Source organism: Taeniopygia guttata, chromosome 34, assembly GCF_048771995.1.
Source record: "Taeniopygia guttata chromosome 34, bTaeGut7.mat, whole genome shotgun sequence".
NCBI classification, from domain to species: Eukaryota; Metazoa; Chordata; class Aves; order Passeriformes; family Estrildidae; genus Taeniopygia; species Taeniopygia guttata.
The window spans coordinates 1,587,783-1,615,738 of record NC_133059.1 but is presented as its reverse complement, the minus strand read 5'-3'; the positions used below and the strand labels follow the sequence as shown (position 1 = coordinate 1,615,738).

The following is a 27,956-nucleotide window of genomic DNA, read 5'->3' as shown; positions in this document are numbered from 1 at the left end:
TTCCTCTGCTCCGCTTCATATGCTAATTGGCAGAAAGGCTATTAAGCATGTGTAGTTCTGCTCCCTGAAATGAGTCAGGGGTCCATTTTGGGGAGGGGTCTCCAAAATGAAGAAGTAAAATAAGTCTTCCTCGTTCTGACCTTTCTGCCTTTCCCATGCACACGTGACAAATGAATCCTTGCCGTTTTCCTGTGCTTAATGAATTCCTAAAGTAAGGGAAGCCTGCAAATGTTTTTGTGCCCCTGAAATCTGTTTGTCACATTCTGTTTCTCATGATAAGCACAGCTACCCAAACATAAAGCTGACAAGCAATGAGTTAATAGATCCTGGATATCTTATCTAAGATCCAGCTACTGTTAACTATGAACAAAGCCCATTTATCTACTTCCACTAAGTCAGCAACATCTAATTTAACTATCATCTTAACTTCCTAAAATTCTTAATTCTTCCAAATTAATGTCTCACTGGGAATGGGGACAGGGAATGGGAATGGGGACAGGGAATGGGGAATGGGAATGAAGACAGGGACTGGGAGTGGTGACAGAGACAGGGAATGGGGACAGGGACCAGGAATGGGGACAGGGAATAGGACTGGGAATGGGGACAGGGACAGGGAATACAATACAGGGATCGAGAATGGGGTCCGGATTGGGATGGGAGCAGGATGGGAATGGGATAGGGGGGACATGGGAACAGGCAGGGGCAAGGGGACTATGGAAGGGGAGTAAGGAATGGGGCAGCCACTGCAGGGGGACCGGGCTATGGGATGGGGACACATGGGGACAGTTCCAGGGCAGGGGGTCCTTGACCAGCTGCCCAGAACCTCCACCAGGGTCTCCCAGTGCAACTGGAGCCGCTCAGCCTGGAGTGCCCAAAACCCTTAACAACTCCCAGGTCCCTCCCAGGAACCCTCAAGTCCCTCAAACCCAGCATCCCCCACATCCCCTGCAAGAACCACCCCCATGTCCCCATCCTTGTCTTAGCTCAACATCTTTATTTTTACCTGCTTTTTAGAGTTTTGAAAGAGCAAAGAGACATGAAAAGATAATCCAGGCCAGGGGGGCCAGGAGGATGTGGAGCCCCCAGCCAGGTGTCTTCCCAGCATGGATCAGCAGCACCACGGGTCACCGGGGGTCTGCCCACCGGGGCTCACTGGGGATCATCCAGCACGGATCCTCCCATGGGGGATGGAGCTGGAGCAGCACATGGAGCTCTTCCCACACTGGGGGCACTCGCAGGGCCGCCCTTCGTGGTGCCTCTGCTGGTTTTGGGTCAAGGCTGAGCTGTGTGATGAGCTCTTCCCACACCTGGGACACTCGTAGGGCGTGGGACATCACCAGGAGCAGGGCTGGGATGTGCCCTGGTGCCTGGGACATCACCAGGAACAGGGCTGGGATGTGCCCTGGTACCTGGGACATCACCAGGAGCGGGGCTGGGATGTGCCCTGGTGCCTGGGACATCACCAACAGCGGGGCTGGGATGTGCCCTGGTACCTGGGACATCACCAGGAGCAGGGCTGTGATGTTCCCTGGTGCCTGGGACATCACCAGGAGTGGGGCTGGGATGTGCCCTCGTGCCTGGGACATCACCAGGAGCGGGGCTGGGATGTGCCCTGGTGCCTGGGACATCACCAGGAGCAGGGCTGTGATGTTCCCTGGTGCCTGGGACATCACCAGGAGTGGGGCTGGGATGTGCCCTGGTGCCTGGGACATCACCAGGAGCGGGGCTGGGATGTTCCCTGGTACCTGGGACATCACCAGGAGTGGGGCTGGGATGTGCCCTGGTGCCTGGGACATCACCAGGAGTGGGGCTGGGATGTGCCCTGGTGCCTGGGACATCACCAGGAGTGGGGCTGGGATGTGCCCTGGTGCCTGGGACATCACCAGGAGCGGGGCTGGGATGTGCCCTGGTGCCTGGGACATGACAAGGGGCGGTGCTGGCTGGGGTTTGTTTGGTGCCTGTGAAATCCCAAGGGCAGTGTCACAGCGGGGCAGCTCTCAGTGTCCCCAGCAGGTCACAGTGTCCAGTGCAGCCCGTGCCAGCGGTCACTGCGCACACGGGGCAGGCTGGGCTGGACAGGGGACGGGGCAGAAACGCTGCCCTGGGACTGGGGTCTCCCCCTGCCTCTGGGGCACCTTGGGCAGGGCACGGGGCTGCTGCTGGGCCAGGGGAACAGGCCGTGCCCCCTGTCCCCTGCTGCTGGGCCAGGGGGACAGGCCGTGCCCCCTGTCCCCTGCTGCTGGGCCAGGGGGACAGGCCGTGCCCCCTGTCCCTGCTGCTGGGCAGGGGGACAGGCTGTGCCCCCTGTCCCCTGCTGCTGGGCCAGGGGTTCAGGCTGTGCCCCCTGACAGCTGCCCAGGCCCCTCTGGTGCCTGTCCCACATCCCTGTGGCTCCTGTCCCCACCACTCCCCACCACCTTCACTCCCTCCATCAAAGCCCCACTCAACCCCTTCACGGTGACCTCTGGAAAGAAAGAATGAATGAAGGAAAGGAAGTGTTGTCTGTTCACCCTGGATGGATGCCAGGCACCCACCAAAGCTGCTCTCTGACTCCCCTCCAGAGATGAACGGGAGAGAGAAAACAGAATGAAGGCTTCATGGGTTGAGCTAAGGACTGGGACAGATCACTCAGCAAATGCCATCATGGGCAAAACATTTTCAAAATTGGAGATATTAATGGAATTTATTGCTATCTGGATCAGGGCAGGACAGTGAGAAGTAAAACAAAGCTTTAAAAACTCCTTCTGCCCTTCCCTCCCTCCTTCCCAGCTCTACCTCCCCCCCAGTGGGTGCAGGGAGACAGGGAATGGGGGCTCAGGTCAGTTCATCCCCTGTTGTTTCTCCTGCTGCTCGGGGAGAGGAGTCGTTCCCTGCTGTGCCAGGGGTCCCTCCTGGAGACACTTCTCCATGAACTTCTCCACGGTGAGTTCATCCCACGGAGAGCAGTTCTCCACAAACTGCTGCAGCGTGGCTCGCTCTTCCATGGGCTCACAGGTCCTGGCAGGGCCCTGCTCCAGCGTGGGCTCCTCTCCAGGGGTTTGCAGGTCCCTGCCAGCTCCCTGCTCCAGCACAGGTTTCTCACGGGGTCGCAGCCTTCGCTCAGGCATCCCCCTGCTCCGGCACGGGCTCCTGCAGGCGCTGCAGGTGCATCTCTGCCCTCCGTGCCCTCCATGGGCTGCAGGGCCCAGCTGCCTCACCAGGGACTGCCCAGGGAATCTCAGGGCAATCAGCTCCAGCAGCTGGAGCAGCTCCTGCCCCTCCTGCCCTGCCCTGCCCTGCCCTGCCCTGCCCTGCCCTGCCCTGCCCTGGGGGTGTGCAGAGCTGCTCCTCTCACATGTCCTCACCCTGCTCCTCCCTGCTCACAGTCACAGCTCCAGGATCACCCATTTTCTTAAATCTCTTATCCCAAAGGCGTTACCACCATTTCTAACTGGCCCAGCCTTGGCCAGCAGCCGGTCTGTCCTGGAGCCGGCTGGAATTGACTCTGTGGGACATGGAGGAGCAGCTGCTCTCACAGAAGGTGCTCCTAGAGCCCCTCTCTTACCAAAACCTGGCCATGCAAACCTGCTATAAGTATGGTAGGGTTTTCATTACCACTATTAATTCTTATTATTTCTATGAGTTGGAATAATGTAATCAAGTACTGCAGACAGAGAAATTTTGGTTAAAGTGTAATGAATATATGAGTGAGGTAGAGACATAAATGCCTGCTTTAAGTACAAAATCTGATGTATTTCCACACCTCTCAGGTATGAGAATGGACTCTCAAAAAAAAAAAAAAAAAAAAAAAACCACAAAACAAAACAAAAAACACCACAAGAAACCAAAAGCAAAACCAGATATGATTTCAAGAAGAAAGTAAAATGATATAAAAACTTACTTTTATAGAAATATTGTCTGGTTATAGCTCTGGGACCACACTCTATGTGGGTTGTTTTATTTTTACTGGCTTTTTGAAACCAAATAAGACAAAGACTTACCAGAACAACAACTCTGTGACACAAAGTATTTGTGTGTGGGTGACAGTAGGAAATGACAAATGACTCCAAGCTCATACAGGCCAAGGTCTGTCCTTCTGGCATGTCTTTCATCCCCCAGCTGAAACCTCCCTGTCCTTGCAGGTGCCTGGTGGAGGATATCAAACCAAAGACACTTCCACCACCCACTGCCCCACTCCTCCTGCACAGAGGATTTTTCCAAGTGCATCCAACCAGATTGGAGCACCAGGCAGGCTCAGTGATGGCTGTCTGGGGCTCACAGAAAGGCAGCCAGGCTTTGTAAGCCTCAATTAAAACCCAGGGAGGGATTTAGCTCCATTTTAACATCATTCCTTTATCTGATACTCACAGTCTGCATGTCATTAAGTGAATGTGTTTTGGTTTCTGGGGGATGCACACAGTGCAGGCATTGAGAAACTCAGCAGTGAGTGTTTCCTACAGGCCACATAATGGGAAAACTGAAATCTGCCTGTACTGAACATGGAACCCCCTGGCAGGGTCAAGGAAATTAATTCTAAATCAATGGGGTTAAACACCAAAGAATTTCTCTCTTGTTTGGGCCAGGCTTTTTTCCCCACAAAAAAATCATGCTGCCAGCAGCACCTCTACAACTGGAATTGTTTTTCTTTTAAAACACTGACATAGGCTGTCCAGAGTAGCTGTTGATGCACCATTCTTGGAAACAGCCACAGTCAGGTTGGATGAGCTTTAAACAACCTGATCTAGTTGATGATGTTCCTGCTCATTCCAGGGCGTTGAAACTAGAGGACCTTTAGTGGTCCCTTCCAACTCAAACAATTCTATGATTTTTATGAAATTTCATAAAAAGGAAAGCCTCATGAGAAGCCTTGTGTTGGCCCAGCTTAAAACGTAAAGGTTGATACAGAGCAGGCTGGAAAGGTTCCCATCTTTCCCTGAAAACCTGTGTATTGCTGCCAGTGAGTAACATGCAGCTTTCAGCTGGTTCCTAAGGAAACAACAGAGGTGTGACCAGCTGGTGGGGAGTGTGGCAGGGCCCCATTGCAGTTTTGGGGTACTGGGGACCAATGGCTCTCAGAGAGCCCCACAGCCCATGGAGGTCCCTGCACACCTTGGTTAAACCCAACTTGAGGACAGCCCTGCTGCTCCAGCTTGTCCTGGAGGGAGAGAGGTCTGGATGCTCCATTCCCATCCTGCTTCTGCAAATGTTGAGAGGCACCGTTTCTCTTGATTTTGAACCAAATGCAAAACCTCCCCGGAGACCTCCCCTGCATTTTGACCCTCATTTTTGCTGTCCACACCCTCCTGCACCCACCTCACCCCAGAAGCTGAGCAGGAGCATCATTTTTAACAAGATGCTGCAGATTCGGCAGAGAAATTAATCTCAACAGCAAGTGCTGACCACTTTTTCCTGGTAATTCATTTAAACTGGGAAGTTAATTCTATTCAACTGAGCTGCCCTTCATCACTTAGAGACACAGGCTTTGAACATCCCCGAGTGAAGTGGTTCTGGCACAAACCTTCCTCCTCCTCCTCTATCTACCCTGACCCCCGCATCCCCTAGGGAATGCCACATGCCAGTGCTGTGTGATCCTCCCTCTGGAGGCTGATTAGCCAGAGCTGGAGAGTTCAGGGAGGTGAGAGCATCGGAATCCTCGCGCTGACGTTTGATCGCCGACGGCTGCCCGTGCTCCCAATCAGCCTGCAAACGCTGCCTCCGGCTCACAAATACTTTAAAAAATGAAGTTTGACGAAAAGCCGCCTGCGTTGCCGTTCTTCAACCCTCTCTGCTATATCAAAGCCTTTGAGAATATCTGAGGACAACTTTTATAGCCGAGAAGCGCCCATTGGAGCGCTGGCTCATTACTGCTGTGGCTGTGCTGCCCACAGAGACGCAGAGCATCCATCAGCCACTTACCAGGAGCACTCCTGAATACCAGCAAGTGTGTTAGGCTGGGAAGTTACCTCTGAGGGAGCCACCAAAGGGTTTTTCAAGCAGAAAGGTCACCCAGCTCATCAGTTTCTAGGGGAGATGATTAGAGCGGCGCATTTTGGGAGCCGTGGCACCCCGCAGCACGTCCATTCCCTGGCTCTTTGTTCCCCCCTTCGCTCACAGTAATGATCTGCAGCTCATCACAGGGGGCTCAGCAGGGGAGGACAGCAGCAGCACTTATTTTAATAAATAACATTCATGAGCTGGCTTTCCAGGCTGCAGCTTGGTGAGGAATGTGATGAACATTGAGAGGAGAGATTGAGAGAGACACTGGCACAGGGTGCCCAGAGAAGCTGCCCCATCCCTGGAAGTGTCCAAGGCCAGGTTGGGCAGGGCTTGGAGGAACCTGGGACAGTGGAAGGTGTCCCTGCCCATGGCAGGGGGTGGAACAAGGTTCTGCAGGACAAGGTTGTGCCTCCTCAATCTTCTCTCTGATAAGTTAACATTCAAAACATCACCCTGAGCAGTGATTCCAGCCTAAGGCCTGCGGTGGGAAGGTCCCAGGTTTCTGGCAGGACTGGTGTGTTTCTGCACTGAGGAGGTTTTGGGGCAGTTCTGCTCAGTTTCAGTGTATTTTCCAGGACTAGCTGCACTCTGGGCTCTAAGTGACCACAGCAGACGTGCTCCAGCTGCTGCTCAGGCCAAGCTCCCTACAAAGCAGAAATCATCACCAATGTGTTTGCACAATAGTTAGGAAAAGCATTGCATTGGGAAAACAAAAGGAATATCTTTAGTTGTTACTTCTGCAATTTAACATGACTGTTAAAGACATCTGATGAAAATAGTGCTAGAAACATTGGCAAGCCTATCTCCCTCCAAAATCAAAATACATCACAGCATTAACTCCACTTTAATGGATGAGCTCAAAAATAAAGGCTGAAGGGGGAGGAAAATTCTGAGAATAACACCTTTCTTTTCCCACCCCCCCCCTTTCAAAACAGCTCCTTGTTTCTCCAATACATTTATTTTGCATTATTTATTCTCATGTAACTGTGAAGAAATTAAATACTTGAAAACAAAACAAAACATATAAATTAAACCAAATGTTTTGATTAATGCAAACCCACTGGCATTTCTTTTCCTGAATAATTTAAAAATTAAGCTGAGAAAACCAATTCCTTGTCAGAGAAGCCTCTGTAAAAGGGAATGTTTGGTATTTTGCAACACTTCTGTTAAGTGCTGGACTGGTGTCAGCATCTCATTCTTTTCATGCTTAGAACAATTTTAACCCACCCACACTCCAGCTCTGAATTATTTAGGAAAAGATGTGTCTTTCTAGACCTTCTCTGTAGTCCCTCAGCAAAGTGTCTGGTTGTACTCGGCATTTCTTATCTAGGATAAAAATACTGTATTTAAATAACACTGACAGTGTCCACAATATGTGTGTCTTTGAAGCAAAGTTGGGCCATATTTTGTCCTCCATCCCTCACTCTTGTGTCATAAAAATGTAGGGGATTTTTCTTGTATGGAAATAATCTGATCTAGAAAGGAAAATTAATGTAACTTTCATGGGTGACCCTTTCTCTTGTTCAGCAGGCTTTTGTTAGGGAAGACAACTCCTCCTTTTAGCTACATTCAAATAGGCAGAAAAAAATCAAGATATCTTTTTCTGCATGTTTTAAGGTGTCATTTTAATGAGTCTGCCTTTCTTTAGTGATGGAAATAAAACATTCACTGTGAGGAAAGAGTAAATATTGTCCCACAGGCAGAATGAGACAACCAGAGGCAGAGAGAGAGAAGCCACATTGGGTGACACAGGCTGTCTGCAGCTGGATTCCCCATCCCAAAGCCAACATTTCTGCAGTGTGGAACAAGGCTACCTTTCTGACCCATTCTTGGACTCAAATGGAGCCCTGAAGCCTTTGAGCACCATCAGAGTTGTAGAGGTGATTCCATGCACCCACAGTGAGGTTCTCACACAGACTGGATGGGAAGGAACTTGTAGAGTGCAAAAACCGAGCCAAGCTGGGCCCAGTTCCTGCTCAGTTAATGGAGGCAGAGGTTTGGCAGTGTTTGAGCTGTGTTCAGCACGTGGTTTACTTGGGCTGGCTCCCTGGGGGAAATCTACTGAGCAGCAGCTGCTCGGCTCATCTCTCCTGGGAAGGCTGCTCAGGGACACACACGGAATGGCAGGAGGAGACACCAAATTCTCCACTCCTCAGAGACATTCTGTCCTAAACTTCTGCCTCAGGGCTTTCTGCACATTCTGGATCTTCTCTGTGATCACGGTGTCACTGAGGTGATCCCCAAACTTCTGCTTCAGCAGCACCCGGATGATTTTGATGCAGCGTTCGTCCATCATGGGCTTGGCCTCCCGGAAGGGTTTGCCCCTGCGCCCTGTGATGGAGTGGCTCTGGATGTAGTCGGAGGTGAAGAGTTTGTAGAGCAGAGTCTTGCAGGCTGTGCTGATTTTCTGGTCAAACCTGATGGTCTCTTTGAGCTGCTCCTTGGTGTAGCCGTTGAAGAGCTCCACCACCTCACACGGCTGTCGGTGGGGCTCCTCCTGGAAGGACAGGGATTCCAGCCTCTGCACCTTCTTCTTCAGAGAGAGGACGTCCTGTTGGAGGTCCAACACCATCCTTTCCAGCTGCTCCATCTTCTCCACCCTGAAAAATTAAAGTCGCTTGTGCAAAGGCAAGAAGACACCATGTCCTCACTCTGGATGTCACTCCTCCACCCAAGCAGTGATTAGATGCCTTCTGCCAGCAGGGCAGGACAACTCCTCTGACAGACTATCAGCCCTTCCAGCTATTCCTGGGTGAGGAGTAAGGCAGGAGAGAAAAGTGACATGATCTGGACTTTTCAGTTCTCAGGAATGTTCAGTTTAACCCTCAACTCCCCCTTGGCATGCATACATGGAGACTTTGATGCTCAGTTTTCTTCTTATTTGTAAGGAAAGACATAAAGCCTGTCTTGCAAGTCCCAGGACACATATATTTGTGGTATTAAACAACAGACTTGTGGGAAATGACAATGCAAGAACCATAACTTGAATTTTTTTGGCACCCATTTCTTGGCAAGAAAAACGTCCCTAGCATCATTTTATCACTGGATACTGGTCATCAAAGTAATGAGCAATAAGACAAGGAACACACAACCATGTTTTGATTGTTATAGGCAAGAGCTTTGTAGTTTCTGCACTGTTTTAGAGCCTTCTTGCATCTCTAAATCTAAGCCCTACAATCAGAAACACCTGGCTTGATTGTAAAGAGACTCAGCAACTTTGGAGTTTAAAATTGCCCCACTTTGTCACCCATCTGTGATCTCACTGCTCACTTTTGTAGCGAGAAGGAGAACACAGTTAGGAACAAGTGCCTTCTTTTGCTAATTACCTTTCCATCTCACCAGGACTGACATTTTTGTGAGCCCTTTCAAAGCCATCCATCTCTTGCAAAGCATCAATCTTGCGCTCCTCACGGCTGGAAGAAACAAGCAAGTTAAACAGCACTGCCACAAACAGCTTTGTGCTCACATTCAAATTCATTCCTGAGGAGAATTATCTGGAATTCAAAGCAAAGTCAATTCTGGTTTCATTTGCAACAAGAATGAAACAGACTGAGAGGGAACATGAAGGGTTCTCAATGTGCACAAACTCCTCTGCATCCCCCTGGCACACAGATATGGGGGACCTCCCACTGACCCGCCATGGAATCAGAGCACAGGCTCATTTCTTGCTGTGTGTGCCCACACAAACTTCTGTTATCTTCTGTGCTTTGGGTTTAACCTCCATGAGCATCTGCTCAAAGCAAGCACTGCCAGAGAATGGAGACAGTGTGGACAGAAATCAATATGTGTGGTGTGAAACATTCAGGCTCTTTATTGTGCTTTCAGGTGTTACCTGTTCAGACAGATCTGCTGTTGGCACGGGGACAAAATGCCATCTGGCTTCCTCTTCATTGGAAGGGCAACATAATCTGCAGCAAGGGTGAGAGACAAGCTGAAAAATCAGCTGTTGGAAAGGTCCTGAACCCCTCTGTCTCCAGAACATATTATCTAAGCACCCCTGCTAGATTGCATGGCAACACCTTATTCCATTTGCATAGCAGTGATCCAGACAGGCTTTCCAGGACTGATCAATGGAGATTTGTTATTAGAAAAAAGTGGCATCTCAAGGGCTTCTGTTCTAAGTGCAAATGATATGGTGGGGGCAAGGCAAGTAGAGCCAAATCATCTCTGGATGCTGCTGTTAGTCAGCAGGTAAATAAGACACTAGCACATTTTCATAAGTGCATTTAATGGGTGCAGTAGTGGGTGGAAAAATAGGGAAATAGGCAAATCTGAGAAGGTTTGACTAATGGAGACACAGGGCTTTTGGGAATTTCAGTTATTCAGGCATTCATTCATTCAGATTGTCTTTTGGCTTGCGGGGAGAGAACTGCTAGCCCAGGAAACAGCTGGTGCCTGACAGAGCAGAGACCATACACTACATACAGGCATCTCCCTTTAGACAGCCCTCCTGGAACAGATCTCCCAGGTGGAAAGGACCAGGAAATGCCATCTCTAACCTCTGTAGCCCTGAGACAAACCCATACAGCCCTGGAGCAAAGCAGAGGTTTTCTGACTGCTCTGCAAGTCCCCATCCCACCCTGTCACTCAGGACCAGGCAGCAGAGCCAGAACCCAAGGTTACCTCTGGCAGCTGGGCCAGCCCTGTCCTCTTCACTCTGGGAAGTCCCTGGCCCTGGCATGGCCATGGTGATGAAGGTGGATGGAGCTGTGAAGGCACTGGCTGGGTGGGGGGGAGCTGCCAGTGAGCAGGGACTCCCTGCCACGCTTCCCAGGACACGCCTGTCCTTGATGGAGGAGCTGCTGGCATCACGGGGCAGGCTGGCCTCAGCCACCCTCAGCAGTGGCTTTGCAGGAGAGTTCCTGTCACTGGGGTATTTCCTGGATGCATTCCCTGAGGTCCATTTTGGAAAGGTTTTCCTGGATTTTTTTGGTGGGGATGGCATCCTGCTGTGGACAGCTGGTTCTTCTTCTGAAAGGAAGGGAGATACTCAGGATGAGCAATGGGACAGCAGCGTGTCTGTCTTCCACTCCCACTCAGTGCTTTGTACACTGATTGCAATGATGTGAAATTTATGATGGGACTACAACCTGCTCAGCATCCTCCCACCCAAAAAGCTCCATGGAAGTTGAAAGGTGCAATTTTCAAAAGCCCTTACTCACTTAACTTCTCCAGGAACTGTCGATCTTCCAGCAGCTTCTTCTCCAAAATACCTTTGTGCTCTGTAGGAAGAGAAGATCTTTCAGTACTAAACTCCTTCTGCTCCTGAGCAGCCCCAAATTGCAAACCCAGGCCAGGGGGGTGTCACTTACCACTTATGCCTTCCACCACACCCCAGTACAGCCCACTGAATCCAGGGCAGCGGGCCAGGACCTGCTCCCCCACAGTGCAGAGGTGGAAGGGCTTGCGGGGCTCCTTGATGTTCTCGATGTCGATAACCCGGCTGCCGTCGGGCCAGTGATGAGCACGTAGAGCTTGGCTGACATCAGGGCTGCCCACCTGGAGCAGAGGGACAGTGTGGCAATGTCACCACAGGGGTCTGGGCTCTCCTGTGGGTGGGAGTGTTCACAAGATGTGCTTTACCCAGGCCAGCACAACCTGCAGATATAAAATACTTGGCCTTACATTTTCTCTACCAGTTATTTCATTTCTCTGTTCCCATTCCCACCTTTCTGAGCTTGCCTTGTCCTAAAGCCCTTTGCTAGGAGGCTGTCTCGGGTCTGACTGAGCACAGCACCACATGCCTTCAGTGCATCCAAGTGTCCTTCGCAGTGACAGCCATGGCAGGTCTCACCTGGGATCAGGCAGGGCCAGCCCTCACAGCTGACACTTTGAGCAGATGCTGAACAAGCCACTGAGCAGACACAGGCTGGCTCCTCTGCCCCTGTGAGCCATCACAGCTCAAATGACTTCAGTGGATCTCCAGCAGTTTGCTCCAGTGCAGGGCTGTGTCTGTGTGATATCAAGGCAGTGCAGAGAAGAGACTCAAAAAGACCCAGGGGTATTCCAGGAAATGATTGTTCCCTTGCCTCCACAATTATTTCCCCCAGTAAACATCAAAATGCTTTGATAAGGAGAACAGAAAATTCCCTTCATTTCACCCATGGGGAAACTGAGGCACAGACCAGTGATAGATATGTCTAAGGCAGTCAAGCAACAAAGCTGCAAGGAGCTGGATCCTAAGTCCTGGCCCACGGCTCTGCCCACTGAGCTTTCCCTTTCTGCCCTGGAGCTGCAGACTTCAACCATCGGAAAAACTGGAGAGCCAGGCTGGTGGTGATTTCCAAAATCTCCCATGCCAGAGGAGCAGCTGAGGAGCCGAGGGCTGCTGAGCTCAGGAGCAGTTTCTTCCCAGCTCCTAAGGGCCCAGGCAGCATCACCCCAGTCCTGCCTGCTCTGCTCGGCAGCAGCATTTGGCAGAAGAGTTCTGGGGACAAGGCTGGGCCCATGTGCTGTGGCCAGTGAAGAATGGCCACAGTGTCCAAAGAAAATGGGAGGAAGCTGGGGTAGGCAGAGGAGAGTTGGAGCTGGCAGAAAGGGCAGCTAGGACCCAATTTATTCCAGTTTCTTGTTTTCTCTCCACACCCCCATTAAAGTCCTGCCTGGATTTGATTCCTCTCACTTGGAAGGTTCAAGTTCACCCTGGAGAACTTTCTCTTTCCCTATCTCAGCCACCATCAGTTGCAGCAAAGCTCCCTGCAGGAACTGTAACTCTCCCCAGACCTGTCAGTCTGCCCTGCTGGCACAGTCTCACACCTGGTTTTCTCCAGCCCTTTTCTCCTGACTGATACACACCCTGGCATTGATTTTTTTTTATCAGGAAGCACCATATACAAATGATCTGTGTGCCTGTCTCCCTACATCCTTCCCCGAAACAGGCAGCTGCCCCCAGCCCTCTCCCTAACGCAGGGAAGGCTACAGAGCAGAAACTGGGATAAATGCATAGCTGAGCCCTCTCCCTCTCAGAAACAGAGCTCACATTCCAGACAGCAAACAATCCCAGCCCAAACAGCTCTCTGGGGAATTTTCTTTTAACATTTAAAGAAAACACAGTGATCTTCCTTCCCCAAACCAGTTGTTCATTTACCCTTAGGAAAGCAACAAAACTACACAAACACAAAAACAGAGAGAGAAAAAAGAGAGATCACAATCCTGATAGCAACAGAGCTGCTCCTTGCCTGGTTAGCACTGCTCCAGGTGTTGAGTCTTGCAAGATGTCTCCTGTCTCTCCAGGTCTCTGCTGCCTGTTCCAGCAGAGGAGGTGACCGGACACTTCCTTGCCTTGTGCTTGTCCCTTCACCACAGGTCCTTGTCAGGTCTCCTTTGTCTGGCTTGGAAAGCTCCCACCTGCTGTCCCCACTGCAAAGGAAAGAAAGAGCTTTTGCATTCTTTTGTCCTGGTTGTTTTGTTTCAGCATTATTATTCCTGTTCTTTTCCCATATACATATATTATTTTTTTCCTTAGCTTGTTTCAGGTCTGTTTCTTACAGGGAGAGAAAGCAGAAGAGAAGGGGAAAAGCCTTAGGTTTTTTGGAGCATGAATAAACCTTGCATTTCCATGAATTATTAATGAATAATTCATGAAAATGCATGATTAATTCAGGTTCATGAATTATTCAGGAATAATACTCGAACATTCCTGGTTAATTCATGCTCACACAGTGAGTGACTCAGGCTCTAGGGCTTGGAGAACTCCTTTCTCCCTGAGACAGGAGAAGAGAGGCTTAGAGAAGCTGCACTGTGCACTTGCTGTTTACTGCCTCTGAGAAGACAACATATTTTGGGCCCTTTTTGTAACAAGAACTTGAAAAAAATTGAAATGCCTGCAGCCTCCTGCCCACGGAAGAATAACACAGAACCAAAAGAAAAAACAAATATAAAAAGAGGGAAAGAAATTGGACTTGCTCATGGAGGAAAGCCTGGCAGCAAGTTTTACCCCCTTTCAAAGCATCTTTCTACCCCATCTCCCTGGTTATGATACAGCTCACTGCTTCAGTTTTTATCTGCTGTGCAAAAAAAAGGACCATCCCCATAGGTTTGTGCTTGAGGAGTCAAAGGGAATTCCCATGCCTTGTGCCCATCTGTCCCTCTCTGTGTGTGTGTGTGTGTGTGCAGTGTCTTCTCCCAGGTAACAACCAACCGGACAAGAGGAAACAGCCTCAAGTTGCACCAGTGGAAGCTTAGATTGGATATTAGGAAAATTTCCTCACCAAAGAGCAGTCCAGCAGTGGCACAGACTGCCCAGGGCACTGGAGTCACCATCTCTGGAGGCATTTAAAGGAGGTGTGGATGTGGCACCTCGGGACATGGTTCAGTGGTGAGCTTGGCACTGCTGCGGGGAGGGCTGGACTCCATGAACTTTGAGAGCTTTTCCAAGCTAAACAATTCTTGCAAAGCTCCTTGACTCAGTGTCCCAGCCAGGGTGAGCACTGCTTGTGGCCCTGGGCTCAGCATGGCAGGCCTGGTGCTCACACCACTGCAGACTTCAAGCTGGCCATGCACAGCTCCGTGTTTCTCCCAGAAATATCACTGCTGCAGCACCTGGGGTTCCCCAGTGCTGGCCTTGTTATCCCTACTGCATGGAGGATCGCATGGCATGGCAAAGGATGGATCCCATGTGGCATCCAGCCTGCCCTGATCCAGGCTGGGCACCAGCAGGGGAAGGTGCAGTGCAATGTCTGCAAAACCCAACCAGCCATCCTACCCCAGCCACTGCATGAGATGGAAAAGCAGGTGGGGAGTGACTCCAAACAGCACTGTCTGATTTATCTTAGCCAAAACCAGCACTGGGGGTTGTTGGGAGAAAGGGAGAATTCACATGTTCAGTGACACATTGGAAGGACCCTGATCAGATTCACAGAGTAAGGAGAAATTCTGCATCCCTGATTTGCAGTATTTTCAGCTAAAAAACACACTTGTCAGCCCAGGTAAAAGCAGATGTTCAATTGAGAGCTGGGTGGGATTAGGTAACAAGCAGATAGGAATAGGGAAGCAGCAGTATGTGACTTCTGTGTAGTTCTGAATGATGTTGTTCAAGACTGAGCTGCGTAGTAATAAGAAATGGAAAAGCAATGATGGGAAAATTAATAGACGTACACAACAATGGAGATGAGATTGGATCTGAGGCAGGACTTGGTTCCAATCAAATCTGCCTGGGAAGAGGCCTGGCTTAAACTCTCATTGTTTGCTTTCCTTTGAAGAACAACAATATCCAAACTATGACAGATGAATATTCCTGGGGTAGAGGTTGGTAATTCAACTGCAAACCTCAGGAGAGGAAGGATTGCAGGAACCACAAGAGGAAGACAAATTGTAGTCTCATCAAACAACAGAAAAGTCCAGTGCCTGTGTATAAATATACAGCGCTTGTGTTGAATTCTTCCAGGGAAATGCAAGTCTGAAGTGAATCCCAGGTGTTTGACTTCATGAAAATTAGCAAGCCCTGATTCGATTTCCTTCCCAGTCGGTCAATATGAAATCCCTGGGCAGATGCCTCAGTTCCAGGTGTAGGTAGAGTTACTGTATCCAGGAACCTCTCTCTCCTCTGCATCTCCCATTTTTCTGAAAACAAGTCCACACAGTGGCCCCAGCGGCAGCACGTGTCACCCTCTGAGCTGCACTCGCTGAGATTTAGATTTCAGCCCCACTGAAGAACAACAAAGGCTCCTTTGTGCCCATACCCAGAGACAGAGCCCAGAATTGATGTTGGAAGGGATTTAAAGGGCAAACACAGGTGGCTCTAATCCCCCTTCTCACTTCACCTCGGCAATGTAGCTCTTCTTTTGGCCAAGTTCAGCAGCCCACTCATAGAATCCTAGCATGGTTTGGCTTAGGAAGGAACTCATGACCATCTCATTCCATGCCCCCTGCCTTCCACTATGCCAGGTTGCTCCAAGCCCTGTCCAATTGGTCTGGAACACCTCCAGGCATGGAGCTGCCACAGCTTCTCTGGTCAGTCTGTTCCAGGGTCTTTCCAATCTCACAGAAAAGAATTTCTTCCCACTCTCCTTCTAAACCTGTCCTTTGTCAGGCTGAACCCATTCCCCCTTGTTCTCTCCCTCCAGAGCCTTTTCCAAAGTCCCTCTCCAGGTCTCCTCAAGCACCTTCAGGCATTGGAAGGAGCTCAAAGGTCTCCCTGGGGTGGCTCCAGCAGCTCCACATCCTTCACCAATTCCAGAAACCAACCAGAGTTCAATAAATAGGAGACAAGAACTAGGTGGTTCAATCATGGTTACCAACACACGGCAATGACACAGGAACCCTCAAGCCCTGTGGTTCTCTGAGACCAGCTCTGCATTCCTCCCACGCTGAGGGAGGGCATCAGCAGGAGGGATCAGCACTGCCCGGGCAAAAGGTGGCTTCTTTTCATGGCCCTTGAAACTGGACATGTGAAATGAGGTACACAAAGCCAAAGGCCAGGTGGACCTGTCATCTCTGAATGGCTCTTTACAGTCTTCCCAGGAACATGAATGACAGTCACTGTTTTGCCAGGGAAACAGCATATGTTGGGAATGTGGTGCAGAAAATGTGCTTTCTGCTCCTCTCAGAGCCAAAATTCCTACCCATTCTTGTAAGTCCCTCTAAGATAAGGACCCTGTTCAGCTGAGTGACAGTGAAGCAATAAAGCAGCCCAGGAATGCATTTTCCTGCTCACAATACCCTCCATTCACATGGGTGACTTCGCACTGGCACACAGGAGAAGGGAAGGAACCCAAACACATCATTGTACATAAAATCAGATGTGTTGAGGGGTGAACACATCTCACAGGGATATGGAAACCTCCCCTGAAAACCCAGTCAGGGAGAGCCTGAGCTCTTCTGTGGCTCTAGGCAGGAAGATGCTCAGGATCTCCCAGAGAGGCTCAGCAGGCAGTAGGATTGTGCCTGGATCTCGCTCTGGAAATGCCTGTGGCTCAACTGAGAGCTGTGGGAATGATTTATAATGCACTGAGAGGGGCCACAGTCCTGCAAGGGTCTTTCATCAGGAGCAAAGAGCAGCCTGGAGGGTGGGGAATGCTGGAGCTGTACCACTGTGTGCTCATCCTTCACCTGAATGGGGAGCTGCCCCCAAAGTTGCTATGTATCACTTTTATGGTTCTCCTGTTGGGTATATTTTGGAGCAGCTGTTTTCTGTGGCTTTTTATGGTGGGAAGCAGCCATTTGCCTGCTGTGATATCCTCACAACTAATACTAACTCCTCATTCCCTTTGGTTTTATTTGGGTTTTTTAATGTATTTTCTTTGGTTTGTGTGGGTTTGTTTGTTTGGGTTTTTGTCTGTTTTTGTTTGAGTTTTTTGTTTCCTTTTTTATAAGTGAGAGGTGAACTTGGCATAGCCAAACTCAAGAAAATGTACACCAGGCTTGACTTTGCAGAAATTGCTTTTGGCTGGCTTTAACTTCATCCTCCAGGCTCAGGATAACCAGTACATTTGCAGATTTTCCTCTGCAACATCAGCTTGCCCAGACTGTGTTCCGTGTTTCACAAATGGAGAAGAAAAGGGATATTGTGCCAAGCTTCATTTCAACCTGCATCAGCATGAGAGAAAAGAAGAAAAAAAAAAAAGAAAATATTCACCAGTTAGAGCAGAACCAGTGTCCCACCATCTTCCCCTCCACTGTTATTAATTTTGTACATTTAGAGGCAAACCTGGGCCTAAAGCTTCCATCGCTCAGTTCCTGATGCAGGACTGCAAGGGTCCCACAAGAAAGGCTGGGACAGAGTGTTCAGAGTGTTCAACAGGGCCTGTGGCAACAGCACAAGGGGCGATGGCTTTCAGCTGCAGGAGGCTGATTGAGGTTGGATCTCAGGAAGCTGCTCTTTCCCACTGAGGCTGCTGAGGCACTGGCCCAGGCTGTGGATGCCCCATCCTTGGGAACAGGGCTCTGAGCACCATGGTCTGGGGGAACGTTGCTAAGCATGGAACCAAAGGCTCTCTAGCTCAAGTGTCACGTCACAATCCATGTCCCACCTGGAACTGCCAGCAGCCAGCAAGCAGCACAACACAACTGTTGGCCCTGGGGTCAGCACGCCCTGCACGCTGCTCCTGCCCGCTCCTGCCACCCTTCTTGCTCCTGCCCCCGGATACCCCCATCATCAGTTTCGATAGCTGCTGAAGGCCTGGATTGTGTCATCCATCCCTGCAGGATGATCACCTTTGTCCTGAGAAAGGTACGGTGCCATCCCATGCAGGGGGATCCCCCCAGCTGCCCGGGTGGGCTGGAGTTCTGGGGGGATGGGGTGGGACAGGGACCCCACTCTGAGGTTTTGCTACCTCTGCAGGCTGTCGCAGACAGAGAGGAAGAGATGGAGGTGAACACACAAATTGATACAGAGGAGAAGATGGAAGTGGATGGAGAACATACTGGAGAGGAAGAGATGGAGGTGGATGTGGAAGAGGAGATGGACGTGGAAATGGAAGAGTGCACCGAGGACATGGAAATTGATGAAAAAGATGAAGAGGAGGCCATGGTCCTGGGATGAAGACCGATGCCAGCAGCGACAGGTACGTGGTCCCCACAGGACGAGTGGGTTCCCTGCAGCCAGGCTGGGGCTGGGCTGGGTGGTCCCTGCTCCGGCCACACAAGCCCCATCCCAGTGCCTGGGGCCCAGCCCCCAGACCCAGCCAGCCTCAGCTCTGGCAGCAGGGTCCCACTGTGCCAGCCTGGGGACACACGGAAGAGCCCTCTGTGCCTGACTGGAGTGACCATGGCACCTGCTTTTCTTCCAGGACTGATGGAGATCCCGGGCAGAGACGGCACCCTTTTGTACATAGTTTTAGAGTTTGTTGTTCGCTTTAGGATATAGGTTTTAGTGCTATGTTTGGTCTTCTGTAAATACGTTTCAAATATTGTTGTTAGATATGTTCTTATGTATATACGTTCAATAAATTGTTGTTATTACAAATATTCTTACAAAAGTCAATGTGTTCTGTGTTTTCGTTGCTGTTCTTCTGTAAATAAACAACCCTGATTTTTCACACTCCAGTTCTCTTTCCATTTGCTTCAGGCACAGGCAGTATTGGCAAAGTTGTGGTTTCCGCTTGCTCCAGGTTCCCAGGGCGGGAGGTTCATGGGGGAGCTGGCACAGCCACCCCAGGAGTGGGGGTACCTGCACAGAGGGGTCCCACTGACAGAGGTCACTGTCTCCTTGCAGTCTCTCTGGACACACTGGGGAGCTGCAGGGGCAAATCCCAGCGTGCCCGGTCCCGTGGGATCCCATGTTGGAGCAGGGCTGAGCCTGCGTGGTCCTGCACAGCCTCATCCATGGCTCTTGCCTGGGTAGCCCCAGTGATAGTAAAAGGGTTTTAAAATCATAGGGATTTAGGGTTAACAGGAAAAATAAGCTTAGTAGGCCCTGGAAAAATAAGTACCCTAAGCACATGAAGAACTTGTACTTGCTAGAACTGCACCTGTGTAGCTAGTAGATGATAAATTATATAATTCTTAGATATGATGATTGTTTAGTAATTAAATATAATTACTGTTTAATCATAAGAATAAACATGAGAAACTGTGGTCAGGGCCCTAAGAAAGATCATGAGAAACTCATGTCAATGTATATAATAGAACAATATATGTTTAATAATTAATGTGTAAATTATACAACGATAGAATATAAAATACGTTCAGCTCGAAAGCCATGTCAGAGTCAGATTTGGGTCTGTACCCCTGACTCCCAGAGCTCTTAGTAAAAGCACCTGCATATAACCAAATGCTGTGATTATGTGTGTTCCGGAACGCTAACACCAGGGCCAGCGAGGTGCACTGGGCTGTGGGCAGCCCCTGTTCCTGGGCACCCTGAGGGGCTGGACCAGCCTGGAGGCAGCCTCAGCACAGGGGCCTCGGTCCTACATGGACCGAGATTTCCTTTGGAAGCCCCCTCTGTCACCAGACTCTGGGACATGCACAACACAAACTGATCCTCCTAGTTAAAGGTGTGACGTTCATTGGCACAAATTTGTCCCTTGGACTTTCTTGCACAGCAAATGTCAGCGCTTGTCATCCCTGTTCTGCACTCCCTGCACCAAAACATCTGAACCTGACAGAACATCTCTAATTAGCCCCAACCTGCAGAGAGCTGCAGGGGGAGAACCCATCCCCAACCACCCAGAGGAACACTTGACATTGATAATCGGGGGCAGAGCTGAAACTAGAGTATTTTAATGCCAAGAAAGGGAATTTTTAAATTGCTGAATTCATTCTCCAAGAACAATAACGAAAGCTTTTGGCCTCCTCACCTGACAGAGATGTGTATTGCTGAGGTGTGCTTCTGGGTTATGACTGATTTTTATTCATCTCTTCAAAACTCTGATGCTGATCCTGGCTAAGGTGCAGACATGGTATTTCAGAGCCAGATGAGCTCAGCACAGCTTGTGCAACGCAGAATTTCCAGACCCAGACATTCAGGCTATGCAAACTGAGACTTTTTCATCTCTGTGCAAAGATCAGTATTAGGACATCGCTGCTGTACCACAGACTTCTCAGAGCTGGCCCCTTTATCCAGCCCTCCCCAGTCACTGCACAGACTTCACTCCAAGCTGTTTCTGATAGAGTTCAGTAGCACATGGGTTTTAATCCTGGTTTTTCTTCATCTTCTCCTGAGCTGCCTCCAGACACGGTGTGTGGGCACTGTCTGACAGCAGCAGCATTAACGTCTCACCTCCCTGACACTGAGGTTCATGTCACAGCTTTTCATCAAAAGCAGCAAATAAATGATTCCCACGGGGTCCCACACAGCTCTGTGGGGACTTTGTGTGGCTGCACTTCCAGCACCAGCCCAGGTGCACAGGAATTTCAGGAGGAGATACAGAAGGAATCGGCCATTCACAGAGGAAAACATGACTTTGCATGGCCCAGATCCCCACAACACAGCAGACTCTGGTAACCCAGACTCTGCACTTTTACTGTCACCTCTGTGCCTTACTTTGCCTCTCACTAAACTCCTCCCAGTTTCCCTCATGCTCAGGTTCCCAAGATCATTACAAGCAGCATTGGGAGCCGGGATAGAGGATGGGAACTGTCCCAAGGCTCGACAAAATTTCTCTTCTCAGGCCTGACAATTCCAGCCAAGGAGAGAGGAAAAGCCTGCATGAAAGAGGTGTGAAATCAAAGCAGTAATCAAATTTAGGTTCAATGAGGGAAGCTGAAGAGGTTTTCAATGTTCAGAACAAGATTAGCAGCTCCAGACACAGGAGGGATGCAACATTTTCCCCACTGTAACAACTCTGTGATGCAAATTGCATCTCAAATCCTTCTCCCCAGCTCTGAGACCTCTTCAGCCACAAACGTGGTGCTGAATTTTTAAAGCAAAGTGGAAGCTGGTCAGAGGTGGTTTGCAAATAAAAATCCCAGAGGACAGTTTGGAAGCACCAACAGGAGCAAGGAGAGGCAGAGCCTGGCCCCCGGGGGTGCAGCACAGCTACATGACACATGCCTGAAACTCTAAGAAATTAAAGAACTTGCCACTGGTTTCTCTCCCACAGGAACTACAGAAGGTGCTTTATGGAATCCCTGCCTCCTTCATACTGCATCAGCATGCAGGAGAGCACAAAGATGAAGATTACAGCACTTTCTGCTACTACTTACATCTCCTGAATCAAATCTCACCAAAATCTATCACTACTGATTCTTCCCAAAGCCTCAGATTGACTTGGTCCTTGCAGGATTTCAGTTCTGAGGAGCATGAAGGAAGATAAAGGCACCTGCAGAGACCAGAGATGCAATGAGGTGCATTTCACTGCCCAGGTTAGTGCCTCTAAAACCATCAAAATCAGCCCTGTTGACAGCACCAAGCCAACAGCAGAACATCAGGGCCTGCACATGGTTGGAAATACCATTTTTTAATATTTCTCTCATTTCATGGTGCCATTGCAAGTGACATCCCATGGTGCCATCCCATCACTCAGCAGCAAGTATTGGCAATCAGCTTCAGGTGGATTTTTAGTGCTGAGCAAATAAGAGGCAATTTTACTTTGTTTCCAATGAATGAAATTTCACTTAAATCAGATGAACTCTCTGTTCTGAGGCTGGCCAGGTACTAACCACTGCCAGCTCCCCAAGCCTGGATGTCAAACTGCTCTAATATTAAAAAGTTTAAATTATTTGGCTTTGTGTACAAGATTATTCTCTCTCAAAAGAATTTGGATCCATATAATTGCATTTCCAAGCACTAAACTCAGAGCAGCCACAAAGAGCACAACAGACAAAAAAGAAAAAAAAAGAAATAGAGATTTCTAAGGAGATGGAAATTGAATGCTGAATTTTTCCCATTATACAAAGTTTCATAAATTATCACCTGCCAGCTTCTTGGCTTCACTTGTGTGGCCACCACTGAATACACTCACAGATAAGAAAATGTTTGTCCTACTGAAAACTGGGACTAGAAGTAGAAAAAGGTTCAGATATCTGAATTAAAAGACAACGTAATGAAAAGAGCTGCCTTATAATAGCAAGATATGATGGACAGCAGGAATAGCTGAAGCCAGCAGTATGAACTATTCATACTACAAAGACTTCTGACAAAACCCCCAATAACCCAAAAGCAACATTTTGTCTGGCAGAGCTGATAGGAGCCCTGTGCATTTAATTCAGTCATTGGCAGCAAGTGGAGATGGGCTTGAAGCTCCTTCGGTCCACTACTACTTTTTTTTTTTTTTTTTTAACCCAGAAAATGTAATTACATCTACTCCTTGGAAAGAAATTATTGCCTTGAGTGGTTCAAGGCAAAGATTTTCTTCCCATAACCACTCATAATCAGTCATCAAGAGAAATATTTTCTCAAAAGATCTCTTTAAAATTTTGGAGTGACTTTCAACATAAATAACTTGGTTATTTTGCTCAAAATGATAAGGGAATTGAATTGTGCTCCCTCAGCTTAAAAAGAAGTGTTTCTTCCCAGTTCTTCACAAGGAGGAACAAAACACTTTGTTGCAGCAAACTGAAGGGAGAAAGAGATTTCCTTCCCCCTGAGCTGTACAATAGGAGACAAATTTCTTGCCAAGAGGCAACAAAACCCAGCCAATTTCCAGTTCTTCTAGTGTCAGGGAAAAGCTCTGAGGATCACAGAGATGTGGGAGACAGAGTGGGAGGAGCAGGGGATCTGCTGGGGGTTTTTGGGGTGGGGGGCAGATTAAAGAAATGTTCAAACAAAACCTGTGAGAACTCAAGGCTCCATCCCTCAGAGGATAAATTCAATTTGACCAAAATGCCATTAAAATCCAAAAAACATGGAGGCATTTCCCCAAGCTCTGCTGAGCCATCAGGTACAACCCAAGTTACTCTGTGGGACCAGGGCAGCAGATCCCTGACATAGGACAGGGATGCTCCCCTGGGAAACCACCTGCATTGCCCATGGGACTCACAAGATCTGCTTCTAAAGACCCCAACATCCAAAAACCTCCACATTAAAAGCCTGTAATGTGGGGTTTCATTTCTCCATCTGTCTGTTGTCACTAGGCAGCTGCTCTAGTTCAACACCCTTCTGATGAGTACAAATTTTCTCTTAATTTCCAGCCTAAACAGGAAGTTATTTCCATTCATTCTTCTGCAAGTACTGGGAGCTTGTACCTGATTTGCTCTTCCTCTCCTGATGTGCATTTGTGCACATAAAGTGCCAAAGCCAAGAGAATTTCTTTGTTTAAATCATGTCATTTTTCCTTATTATTTCCTTCCCATATAGTTGCATAGATTTGATGCTGGCTCAACACAGAATTTTGACAGCACAACATCCAGTTTTCACACTGAGGAAATACAGCAAAGAAATTCCAAACAGAGACCCTAATAAAGGCAATAAAATGCCACATGCCTGTGTTTGCTGCAGGGAAGAATACTGCTGCTTATTAAATCATTACAAACAATTAAAGCAGCAGAGGGGAGGAAGACAGCCCTATCGTTTCCAGCTCCCCAGTCCTCTGCCCCTGGCATGAATTTCATAAAGCACAAATCTCCCAGCAGAAATCCCTCAGCAATTGATTTCCTATTCGTGGAACACAGCAGACAGACACCTTGGCATTCCTGGCCAGAAAAGGAGAATTTGCCTCTGTGATTTTCCCAGTCATGCAGTTGTGATATCAAATCCCCCTCCCTGCCCTGCCAGGAGATTCCTGAAGTGACATTTTTCTGTAGGGTGACAACCCTCCAGAGAGGCACAGAGAGCTCTGTGTCAGTGTAAGGGACCCCCACAAGGGCAGATCCCTAATTCAAGCTCCATCTTTGTTCACAAGCAGTTCCTAGCAGAAAATCCGCAGTGATTGCACATTGCATTTCCCCAGAACAGGTAATTTCAAGCACATTTTTCTCTTGAGCTATTCTGCCTTCCACAAAAGCAGCATGCCAGGGATTGCTTTGGAGATGAACACCAGGAAACATAGCAACACCTAACAGCCAAGACCATCCAAACCCACTTACCAGCTCACCCCCACATCTCCTGGACTCACTTGAATGCCCAGGAGAGTCTGAGAAGCCAACTGTTTTATAAGAAAGGTAAATGACAGGGGCAACCAGCCCCACACAGGTGCTCAGGCAGGGGAAGGAGCAGAAGTTATCCAGCCCTTACTGACAGAGGTGCAGCTCAAGTGATGCTCACTCACTCTTTGAGTCGCTTTTGTTGCTTTTACATTAGCCACACATCTCCATGCCACAATTGTTCTCCCACCCTGCGGCCACATGGAAAAAATTCACTGGTCTCTCACCTCCTTTTTGCCTCTCTCTGCCTGAAATAATTTTTCCCTCACGCAACCAGCAAAACAGGGTTTGTTTTCATGCTGGAAATAAGTCCAGAAATTCCTTGACCGATTTCAATATGGACAACATCACTACAAACCACCCATTACTCAGGGTGGGCAAGGAAGGGAAATCTGACAACAGAGGTGGGAACAGCAGCCATGGGTAACAGCATCATATTCTGCCTCTCTCATGGATGCTTTTCTTCCCAGTCCAGAAAATTCCCTGCCCTTTTTAGGGCTGCAGAAGGTTGCTGTCTGCCCCATAAAATGAGGAGCAAACCAAGCAGGTATGCTGCAGAACACCTTTGTTCCTAAGATATTATTCTGCTGAACCCATAAACCCACAGAAGAATGGGCACTGCCAACTCCTGATTGCAGAGGAGGGAGCTCATCACATCCTCCCTGTAAATTAGGATTTATCAGAGAGGGAGAACTGATTGTCAAGTAACCTGCAGAGGCACAAAACTGCTCTGCAGTTTTCTAGGACTCACTGAGCAGTACAAAAAGGTTATTGATGCAGCTGGGGAGTGTTTCTGTACAGGATTTGCACCTCCAGACATCCCAGGTGGGGAAAAAATTTACTTAACATTTGCAAGAAGAAAGCAGTTCTTCTTATTTAAAAAAAAAATGGAAAAAATAAATAGAAAATCAACTTTATGGCAGGGAGCCTCAGTAAGAGTTTGCAGAACTTGGTGAAAACAGGTCATTTACAAGGAAATAATTTTCATCTGCCTTCAAGTGGAGTTGTGAAGCAGGTGGAGATGGAGATGTCTCAGTGAGTGTGCTCCTTACTGACAAAATGACACTGATATTACCAAGTATTAGAATTGAAAAACTTCAGTGATAACTCAGGCCTCCAACACAAAACAGCTTCTCCCACGCAGTCAGCACTTGTCTGAAATCATTCCCCTTGGCAGGAGGCCCTGCATGGCCTGGTGAGTTCTGCACTTCAGAAATTATTCCCTGTGGAGAACACAGATGTGTACCTTTATTTCTTTGATTTTTCTTCTCTTTCACAAGCATCCAAAACTTTGGTGTGGTTATCTATAATTTGCATCAAGATGATTTCTGATGGGGACTTTATTTACCCAGACCACTGTGAAATCCCCAGTCAAAGACCTCACAGTGTCAATCCCCAGGGAATTAAATTTTGGGGCTTTGCCTTGGGGCTCAAATTAGTTTTTAAAGAGAGAAGAGCCAGGTGCTCCTGACTGTCACTGCTCTTTTGGCTGTTTCTGGGGCCCACACTGAATCCAGCCCCTCCCTCACGGGCTCAAGCACTCCCACTATGGCCCTGACCATGGGGTGCAGATGAGCAGAGAGCACCAGTCATAAACCTCACCTTGCAGTAATCCCTTCCCTTTTCCATTTCACATTTTAAATTATTTTTATGAGTTTTATAGCACACCATTTGCTACTCAATTCACCTTAGTTATCCAGCTTGCATTTTTCTCCATCACGCTGACAAAACCAACACTCTCTTAGCACTGAATTTTCATGAGCACATACATGACCACAAGAATTGTGATGCCCTATTTAAGTAGGTCAGGCTGGTATTAACTGTAAAACAGAGCTGTAATGAATTATTGCAGTCCAAAGCTAAAATCAAGTTTCACTAAGCTCAAACCAAGCCTTCTGCTTTTTCCTTTTTTCCTTACAATAGTTGATGGTATTGTAAACTTTTTAGTCCACAATGTCTATTGGCCAAAAGAGGGTGGAGGAAGGTAGTAGCTCTGTGTAATTGCACTGGAAAACGTTGTGCCAGGAGACAGATTTCATCTGTTATGTTGGTTTGGGGTTTTTCACAATGAACCTTGTACAAAATATTAGACCATTTCTCTAAAACATGATACTAAGGTGAAGGTGAGTCATTTCACTGTCATAACACAAAAGGCAGGGGAAACCAGAGTGAACAAAGCAGCAAATTCATTCAGCAACAATTTGCACTCCATAACCCTCTCATGAGGAGGCTTTTAGGCCAGAGGAGCTCTGCTACTTGAGCAGACAAGGCAGCACATTAAGCTGTTGTTTAGAGATATTGGAATATATTGCTCAGAGCCTGCTCCCTGGTGAGATCCCTGAAGGGCTCCCAGCTGTTTTCCCAAGGATGCATTACAGCCCTATTGCAGTGCTGCTGTTTTTAGGGCCCAAAGCTTTTCCAAGCAGGTCAAGCAATCACAGAAAGGGCGACTTTTCACAAGTGACAGTTCAGATAGCATCAAAAAAGTCCAAGTGACAACTTGACTTTTGGACATGGCAGACACCAAGGGCTCTTAGCAGCTGTGTTACAACCAGCTTAATAGGAATTAAATAATGTATATTCCTGCCAGGAATGCTGATGGATCATAGAACTGCAGGACACCCTCATCTGACAGCAGCACAGGAAGGACAGGGATCCAGGGAAGAGCTGATTCCTACCTACTGACTCACGCTAACTTTGGGCAAAAAACATCCTTTTATTTTGGTTTTGCTCTCATCCTTTCAAACTAGGATTCCTCCTCATGTCTTAATCTTCAGTTGTGCTGAAGAACCTCCTTGCACACACTCTGTGCACATCTGATAAAGGCAAGCAGCAGGAAACAGAGCCCTGTTAACATCTCCGTGGTCAAGAGAACTCCCAAAGGAAGCAATCAGCTGTACCCCTGAGTACTGCAGCACCAGGTCCCATCACATCCAAGGCTTTGCCCTCACAGGTCCCACAGGCAAATTACTCAAAATCTGTCACTCACATGGGTTGATGGAAGAACTCTGAGATAGAAAAGCAGAAAAGCTCCAAGTCCAGATGCCTAATTGACCCATAGATTGACACAGCAGATTAGCTTGTCCTGCTTCCAGAGTTAAGGAGGATGAGGCAGCAGCATCTCTGGCACAGTCAGAGCCATGGGACAGTTCTTCCCCACTCCTTGTGGCAGCACTGACACAATGGAAGCCCCAGGCCATTCCCCAAGCTGCTCACACCCCACAAAGGTGATGAGCAGCACTGAAAAGGGGGAGAGTCCACTTCCAGAAACCTCCCTCTTCCAAAGAGCTCTGCTTTCAACAGACTGAGCTGGCTCAGGGCAGCAAACCAACCAAAGTACACATTCACTTCCAGCCCTGGAGAAAAACAGGAATAAATGCTGGAGAATAAAAGCATCCTGGAACGTAAGCAGATTTTAATTTCTCTCTGGAGCAAGGCTGCTTGAAGCCAGACCAGCAGGGAACGGGAGAGAAAATTAATGTGTTTAAAGCAGCATTCCCTCTGCACTCTAAATTCTC

The 27,956-nt window shown here is 48.5% G+C and overlaps 2 protein-coding genes and 1 long non-coding RNA gene across 3 annotated transcripts in view; all 3 read right to left on the bottom strand.

Annotated features, from left to right (window-relative positions):
• Positions 1-27,956, bottom strand: part of LOC121468955 (uncharacterized) — a 2,238,800-nt gene that overhangs the window by 1,096,852 nt on the left and 1,113,992 nt on the right. The window lies entirely within an intron of this gene.
• LOC140681302 (uncharacterized) lies at positions 8,129-10,663 on the bottom strand. Its single transcript, XM_072920863.1, has 4 exons — positions 10,600-10,663; positions 9,809-9,884; positions 9,303-9,389; positions 8,129-8,576 (listed from the first exon to the last, which is right to left on the bottom strand). The coding sequence occupies exons 1-4, from the start codon at positions 10,661-10,663 to the stop codon at positions 8,129-8,131; spliced, it is 675 nt and encodes a 224-aa protein (XP_072776964.1).
• LOC140681339 (uncharacterized) lies at positions 11,150-13,479 on the bottom strand. Its single transcript, XR_012052523.1, has 3 exons — positions 13,155-13,479; positions 11,289-11,574; positions 11,150-11,198 (listed from the first exon to the last, which is right to left on the bottom strand). It is a non-coding gene; the product is annotated as an uncharacterized lncRNA (long non-coding RNA).